Raw genomic sequence first — 8,458 nt, forward strand, 5'->3', positions numbered from 1 at the left:
TATATAGTAAAAAAAAAATCATTCTGGAGTGGTGCATTGAAATTCTTCTATTTTCCCCTTTCAATCATTCAAAAATGGTGTTGAAATTCAAAAGGCTGCTACATCACTTTTCAAATATTACTTTTTCTTCGCCCTCACTTGACGAAGCTTCCGGTATTTTTCAATGCTTTGAATTGGATGCAAAGATTCATTGAAATCAAACCCACATGCTTGTACATGGAAAATAAATATAAATATAAACGTTGATAATTCACCAAGACAATGGGTGTGAGCGAAGTCACTGCTTCTCAATGCGCCAATAAAGCCTGGAAGATTCGTTCACTCCTTGCCATGTCAGCTTGCGTTAACCTTGTTCCTATGAAAACAAACAAGCTATAAAAAGATTAAAAATATAAAAAATAAAAAATAAAAAATAAAAAAATTGAATATAGAACATTAAACAATGGAGGATGATTCTAATTGGAATACAAAGCTGGTATTTTACTACTCTTTTGTGACCCCGAAGGCTGGATTCTACTCTTCATAGATTACTGCACCCATGGATTGCTTGTGTTTGAGAAAGTTTTGTGTTCATTTTATTAGTTTAGAAGCAACCAACAATCATTGCACAGAATCACACAGAAGAGGAGCAAGTGGTGATGATGTGTGCCGCAGAACAAGCAGTGGATCGATGAAATCCACCTTGGGCGGATACTGTTCCTGGAAGCAAGTTAATATCTAGGTAACTCCTTTTTCACTCCGAGGAATTAACGAGCGAGTGTAGTAAACAGCAACCAGCATGAGAGCCGTCATCTCGTGATCACTTTGCCAGCAGGAACGTCGGTTTTGTTTCGATGAGAATGAAATCACTTCAATCACCGAACAAGACGCTCCGCTCCTTCGAATGTCGATGAGCCTGGGCGTTGAGGACGTGATAGGGAAGGCCTCATGCACCTCATGCACCTTCGAATTCCTACGCAGCTATGAGGAGTGTGTCTTTGTTTGTTTGTGTTTTTTTTTTTTTTTTTTTTTTTTTTTTAACACCGACCCATCAGTCATTCGAATAGGACAATTGCATCCGACGAACTCCCGAGTCGAGGCGAGGGGAAGTCAGCGCCAACTGGATGCGGAGTATCGCGGTCCACACCAACCCCGACTTGCCCACATCATTGGGTTGCGACTAAGCAATGGGAGCCCAGCTCGTAGTCCTCGCGGGGATTGACTGGCATTTTGAGGTGATGAACAGCCACATCCCTCAGCTACCCAATCATTTTTTCTCCATCAAGGAGCGGCAGGATAGTCCATGTGCCCAGGGACACCTCCACTTTTCCGTAGGTTTTTAGTGTGCCGGTATGGGCTTAGTGTGAGACAATATTTTTGCAGTCCACATGCAAATCGCCTGCGCAGATCCGTCACAGCCTATCAATACAAAGACATGCGTCCCGAGGACGAGAACCGAATGAACAAATGGGAGCCATCTCACTGTCACCATCCGATCCATGTCGGTGGTCAGCACCATCTCACAAAAGTCTGGATGAATCCCACTTTCCAGTGCGCTGGTGATTGTGCCACTCTCTCCATCGCGGCACGGAAATCACGCTTCACCGAAACATGTGAGTAGGTTTGTCCACGGAAGCATCGATTCAACGGTCGAATGCGCTCCTGCTTCTTCTTCTTCTTCTTCTACTTCTTCCTGGTTTCTGCACAAAGTTATGACCCGATTTGTGAATGTTCCATTGTGAAATCAGTCAGTAAAGAATCTGAATACCGATACCCACTTTCTCAACGGTTAAGATTCAGCGCAGACTGATGTGCAAGGAGTGGTGAAAAATTATTTTCGCATATTTAAAAAGAAAAAAGATGCAAGTTTTAACCCTAAAATATAAAAGCTGTGAACGGAGACCGACCAGGTGCCACCCGAGAGAAACTGTCATCCACGTCGGACTATTAGTGATGTGCTGGATGACGACGTGAGGACAATCCGGACCTTTTTGGGGTAGGTTTACGATGTGCTACCGCCAGAAATGCGATTAACTAACGGGTTCCAGTTGGAGTCGTGGATGTCAGTGTGAACGCGACAATTGAGGCCATTACGGAGCCCTGCTGGACGACTTGTTCAGGAGACTCGCCACAGTGGACGTGAAGACAGTGTTGCCGACTCGGATTCAGGACCCTTCGATGGAAGTGTTCTCGATCGACGGCTCCCAGAGCGCCGCGGTCACCGATCCGATTTCAAAGGGGGGTGGGGAACTTGGAAGGCTCGTTTCAGACTGTGGAAGCCCTAAACTGCAATATTGAATGGGATTGGACTCATGTGGGTGGCAATATTCGAAGTACGTTCTCTCTGTTCTTTTGTAACAGAATATAATGATCTTATGTTTTGAAAAATTAGTAGGACATTTAGATTTTAAAAGAAAATATATTAATAAATAAATAATTGTAATCTTGATGTCCATGAATCCAAATAAGAAGAAGACATTCAATATAAAATGTACAGAGGAAACTTACATTTATTAATGAGTAAAGTACTTCCCCAAAACTTTTTTTTTAGCAATTTCTAAATTCTTATCTTTTGCAACACAATTATCAAAAATTAAAAACTTTGTACAGTTATATTCAAAATATTGGATGCTTAAAACATATAGGTGATGAGTCGATAATAATCATACTATCAACATGAAATTTCTATATTTTTACCGACTTATGTGTATTTTCAGATTTTTATCCTTTAAATTCTTAAATTGAGCACTAAATACAAGTGAGAACACTTAAATAATTATAACTCTTGATTGCTTATAATTTTTTTCCATCAAACTAATTGAGTAGTTTTGAGTAAATGGGATATATATATATATATATATATATATATTGTAAGTAAGTAAGTGAGTAAATTATACACTATGATTTTATTTTTTTCAACTATTTTTTCATTAATTATTCCAATGCTCTACTTATGGTACCATAAATGCAAAAATCAATCCATTCATGTGCAATAACATACATTTGCCATACATGATCAATTATAGCTAATAATAAAACTATAGGGGGTAAGATAACCCAGTGTGGTGTAAGCTTAGAGTATAACCATGGCATGGTGACTAGACCCCATGGTGACTAGCACAAGGGGAGCACACTCCAGCTCATGTGTTGGTCATGAACTCTAGAGCTGGCTCAGCAATTGTTAATTTTGTCAAACCATCATAATCTTCTTTAAATCACCTTATTAGAAAAAAAAACAAAATAAAATGGCCATTCATTCCAAGATTAATATTGCTTACCATTTTCTTGTGGTTGAGCCTTCATGTAGATATTTTGCCATTTCATGACCTTATAACCAACCAAAACTTACAATTTTCAAACAATAAGGGAGGAAGTAAGGAAAGATCTTACATGAGAGACTAATAATGAAGAAGTGGATGAGATATGCACACAAGTTCTCATATTAGTCAAAATTATTTATTTATTTATTTATTTTACCAACAAAAATATTAAGAGATATCTTTGGAGACATGTTTAAAGGAAAAACAAATACAAAAAATACAAAAAAAATAAAAAATAAAAAACAAAAGAAGTCAACAAGAATCCACAATAATTGTCTACACAACAAGAGAAAATAATTAACATGCATACAAATATCAATGGCTACCACTAGAATTGCAAATGAACACATTCCATTGCCACTGCCAAAATTATGTAGCAAACCATGAAAGAATTCCTCAGAGCTGGGTGTACCACTGCATGAAAAGAAAAGAAAAAGAAAAAGATGAAAGGGAAAGAAAAGATAAGAAAAGAGAAGAGAAGAAAGAAGTGAGGGAAAAAGCTCTCTGAGAAGGTGGGGCCACGTGGAGCGAGCTGAGTGGCCAGGCAGGAGACTATCGAGCCTCGATGTGAACAGGTGCATTACGGAACCGGGTGCCAGTGCGGCAAAGGCTCGAATCCCCATGCTCTCTGCCATGTGGAAGCTCCAAGCGTTCAGAAACGGGGTTACGCGGGAACTTCTTCTTCTGATCTGCCCCCACCGAAGACCGAGCCATTCCATCCCATTCCTTAAGGATTGCCACTTTGTTACCCACAAATTTGTTGCCACAAATTGGGTCTCCCTCCCTAGATTTGATGAAAGCTATAGTTTAAAGCCTGTTTGATGGTCGATCAGTTTCAGTACTAAAACACGAGTTGAAAGTCAAAGTGTCCCTGGTATTTGCACTTGAGCTGTTCTGGGTTCCTGGAAAAGAACACACAAAAACACAAAAGATTTTATTTCATTTATTTTATTTCATGTTTTCAGATTCATCGTTCGCTGTGTGTGTGTGTGTGAGAGTGAGTGAGAGAGAGGTTCCTGGGAAGGTTGTGGGTGGAGAGGGAATTGAAGGACGGTGAGATGGTCGGGTAGGCGGTGCAGCAGCGGAGAGTACTGGTTTTGAGTAGGGGAAGGAGTGACGACCCCCCAGGTCACGCGTGGTGGGCTGTGGACTCGAGAGTGGGTTTCGTGGATGTTTGGTTGAGCTGGGGTTTTTAATGTCGAGTGTGCCTATTCTAGTTCGAGATAAAGTTGCGGCGTTTCTGAGCTACGCTAGCTGCACCTCGTGAAGACAAGCGGTTCGGCCTATCCAGTGATTAAAGTTTGGCAACTTGTAGAGCGGAATGTTGCATGTATTCGGAATTGGCAACCAACTGGAATCACCACTGCAGTGATCCTGGACGGGCTTTTATGATTCGTCGAAGTTGAATTTCTTTGTGGAAGAGTGTAGAACTTGGAAGTGATTTCCGGATTTGTTTCACGAATGCCCACGACTTTCTAGTTTAGTGATGCTCTTGAAAGGGGTCGAAGAGAAAAGTATAAGGTGGATTCGATGATTCTGAATATTAGATCTAAGATAGAAGCTGTAAGCGATTGTGAGTTTACAGACGGAGCTGCGACACACGAATCTCCATTAGCTTAAAGTTTTCCTCTTAGAGAGCTTCAACTCCGTGATGTTATGAAGGTTCAAGCAACAACAGTACTAGATAGCAGACGCTTCCTCGATCTCCAGACAATGATTTCAGACTGTCAATTTGCAGTGGATGGTGCAAAGTGAAATTGACACGAATTGCGATCTCATTGCTACATCTTTCAATCTGATTAAGTTTCCACAACTCAACGCGACTCGATCAGGACTACATCATCGAGTTGTCGCTGGTTGGGATATGATTTGCGTGTGGAACCAGCCAGAAAGAATTGACAAGCTGGAACCAACTGACCCTCCAGATTTCAAACTGACGCCCCCGAGCAGTTTTCGAGACCTCGCCACTGGCCAAATGGCTGGGGTCTCCACCATGGTATCCAATTTTCCACTACCCTTAGGGACATCGGCTTACTCGAATGCTCTCAGCGGATTTTCAAATGCGGCGCAATATACCAACTACTGGGGAAGCAACAACCCTCTCAATCCGAATCCCACTGATGAGGGCTTAGGCGCTGCGATCACAGGTCACAAGCGGTTACGCTCCGAGAAATCTGATCCTTTCTCCTCGCACTATGCCGCTACATGGAATTATCCTTCAGCTTCCCTCATCGCTGACCACTCGAACATCGTGGGAAGCAGCATGTCGGTGGATTTGGCATCACGCGCAAGTGAAGAGATGTCGTGGGCAGCTCCCCTTGGGGAAGTCGTGAAGAAGGCAACGGAGAGATCGTCACCCCCGCGGTGCACAGGCAGCCCAAGCAACACGCAGGACCAATACAGCTCGGATTCGGGAATTCTTCATTCGGATTACGTTGCCAGTTTACCCTTCTCACTTCCACACAATGAAGGTACTACAATTCTTTCAACCTCTTAACATCTCGTGAATTCATATTCGCCACGTCCTATTGAGAGAATTTTCAAACGAATTTTTATTACACCCGACAATTAGCTTTCGATTCCAAGGTTTCGTCGGAGCAGCCGCAGCGGTAAATCAGGTGACGGAATTTGGCACGAGGTAGACTGGAGAACTTGCAAACGATTCTTCATCGTGGGATATCTGTCAACTTAATTCACGCCATGTTAGCCTTGGAATTTCTGAGAAGCTAGAATTGGAAACGCCCGCTTACGTCAATAATGTCAGCGGAAGTAGGTTAGCATTGGTGCCACTAGTTTAAAATTCATCGACGGTGAGGTATCCTGCTCTATCATCGGAGGAAGAAGCTGAAACTGCTCCATGCATCAATCACTGCTTTTTTACTGTTTTATATTTATCCGTTGTTTGTAATTTTTTTTTTGATAGATAACGTGTCCATCCAACAATAATCTCTGTCTCGTAATATTCTCATATTAAGTAATTTTGAAATTTCAAGTATCTGAACAAAATGTGGAGGAAACTCTCCATGATGATGAGGTTTTCGGAGCACGGTGATAGAGCAGGGTCTCTCACCTTCTGCAGTTTCTGCCTATTCACTGTGGTGTGGGCCGGGCCTGACGAAGATTCCTTCTGAATTTTCTATTTGCGGTGGCGTGTGATTTTGTCCATTGAAAAGTGATCCAATCGAACTAAGCACGAAGAACTTGAAGCAGATTTCATTTGTCATTCGGATTCTAGTTCATATCTGTGTCGTCCGGCAAGATTAGTCGTTCCTCTCGAGGTTGATCATCATATAAGCGGAGAGGGCGTGGTTGTCTTTTGCTGCAGATCCTCAAATGCGCAAATCAAGTGGGTTAGAGCAGTTGGAAGGAGGAGGCAGCCACCCGGGTGAACGAAGTGGGCAAGGTAGCGAGGCGACGCCAACACCCTCCCCGTCACCGCCAGTGAAGAAGCGGAGGTATCGCGGCGTGCGCCAGCGGCCGTGGGGGAAGTGGGCAGCGGAGATTCGCGACCCTAAGAAAGCAGCTCGCGTCTGGCTGGGCACGTTCGATACGGCGGAGGATGCAGCGATGGCGTATGATATCGCTGCTACCAAATTCAGAGGCTTAAGAGCAAAGCTGAATTTCCCCGACGGAAAGATCCCGAGCACACGTTCCGCCTCCGCCACCACCATTTCTCCCACTCCCGTTTCCAATCCCGCTCCTGCCTCGAATCCTCTACCGCAGACCGACCCATACTCTAAGCGATGGACATCACAAGCTGCTCCAGCCACAGAATCTTCGCATCATAGCGCTAAGGAATTATCCTGGAACTCGCAGATTCGGCCCTCTGTTGATCCCCACCCGATGATGTTCACCAATGCAGGAGCTAATTCACTGCAACAGGATCATAGCCCTGGGCAACCATCACAACAGCCGCAATCGACCAGCAGCAGCAGCTTGTGGTCCTCACGGGCTGTGCCTCCTTCGCCTCTGCCACTTCCTCCCTCCCCATGGCAAAACATTTCTATCCTGGAGTCGCAAAATTTCCAAATGTCTCAAGAACCACAGAACTATCATCACCGGGCTCAGTACTTGCAACTAGATTCGAGATTACACATGAATCCGCACCATATAAGTCCTGCTGATGAGTATTCACGATTCAACTTGGGAAGTAGAGATTCAGGTCCAGGAGACGAGCTTTCGCTTGAGCAAATCATTGATCAAGGGTCGAGTCCATTGCCGCTGTGGAGCCCCAGAGAGGTGCCATCACCGGGTAGCTTCCCCTTTCTGTTACAGTTTCCAGATGAGCAACCCCCCCCTCCGTACTAGGAACGCTATAAAAAAGATTAGGGTTAGGATCGGACATTGAAAATTACAAATAAATAAATTACATTATTCCCTCTCGCAGTGAACTGTAAGCCTTGATTGTATTCACCATTACACTGGTGACGGCCCGTGTAGTTCCTCTCTGTGTCATGGTTTCGCAAACGGATTAGCAAAGAAACTGAGCTCAGTTTTTCCTGCCTGACCCTTTTCATTGTCGTCCAAAGGAAGACACCCAATCACCCCATCATTGCCATCCAATAGTGAAATTCTGTTGCATGCGACTGTGCATGTCCTTCTCCCTCGTGATCGAATCTATGGCCACCAGAAGCATTCCTCCGGATAGGATCGAGGTGTGGATTGCGGCTCTAGAAAGCGATCCACACGAGCAGTACTTCTACGCTTTTTAGAATTCAATGCCATGGAACATCAAAGAACCCATTCAAGGTGCTCGAATACTGCGCAGTCAACGCATCCAATTCCAGTCACTTGGACAAACAACCAGCTGGCAGATCTTATTAGTGCACCCGTAATCATCTATCTTTTCGTTAGGCCCTCCTAATCAATCACTCCCAATGATGTTCCACGCACCCCTCTCTCAGTCAAACCTATTCATTTTCACAGAAAGTTAAAATCCCTCTGCATATCACTCTGAAGTATACGCAAAACACTGCTCATTTTCAGGCGAAATATCCACAGGATGAGGTTGCACTTGGCGTGTTTTGGTCAAGTCGGATAGGTGTGGATGCGGGATTCAAGTTTTTCGCATTTCTCCAACGGGCTCTGGGCACTTAATTTGACAATCTAAAGTCAGAAACGTTGTTGTTGAAGAAGACGAAAAATGAATATGATTAATA

At 43.6% G+C, this 8,458-nt stretch overlaps 1 protein-coding gene and 1 long non-coding RNA gene across 2 annotated transcripts; one reads left to right on the forward strand and one right to left on the reverse strand.

The window, feature by feature from the left end:
- Window positions 1-249: 249 nt before the first annotated feature.
- On the reverse strand, window positions 250-1,227 carry LOC141045340 (uncharacterized). The gene is made up of 2 exons (XR_012217404.2): window positions 682-1,227; window positions 250-355 (listed from the first exon to the last, which is right to left on the reverse strand). It is a non-coding gene; the product is annotated as an uncharacterized LOC141045340 (long non-coding RNA).
- A 2,831-nt stretch (window positions 1,228-4,058) lies between these two features.
- Window positions 4,059-7,685, forward strand: LOC112281037 (uncharacterized). Its single transcript, XM_024517176.3, has 2 exons — window positions 4,059-5,770; window positions 6,625-7,685. The coding sequence occupies exons 1-2, from the start codon at window positions 5,041-5,043 to the stop codon at window positions 7,605-7,607; spliced, it is 1,713 nt and encodes a 570-aa protein (XP_024372944.1). The 5' UTR covers window positions 4,059-5,040; the 3' UTR covers window positions 7,608-7,685.
- Window positions 7,686-8,458: the final 773 nt, after the last annotated feature.

Source organism: Physcomitrium patens, chromosome 4, assembly GCF_059467195.1.
Source record: "Physcomitrium patens ecotype Gransden chromosome 4, ASM5946719v1, whole genome shotgun sequence".
Taxonomy (NCBI): domain Eukaryota; kingdom Viridiplantae; phylum Streptophyta; class Bryopsida; order Funariales; family Funariaceae; genus Physcomitrium; species Physcomitrium patens.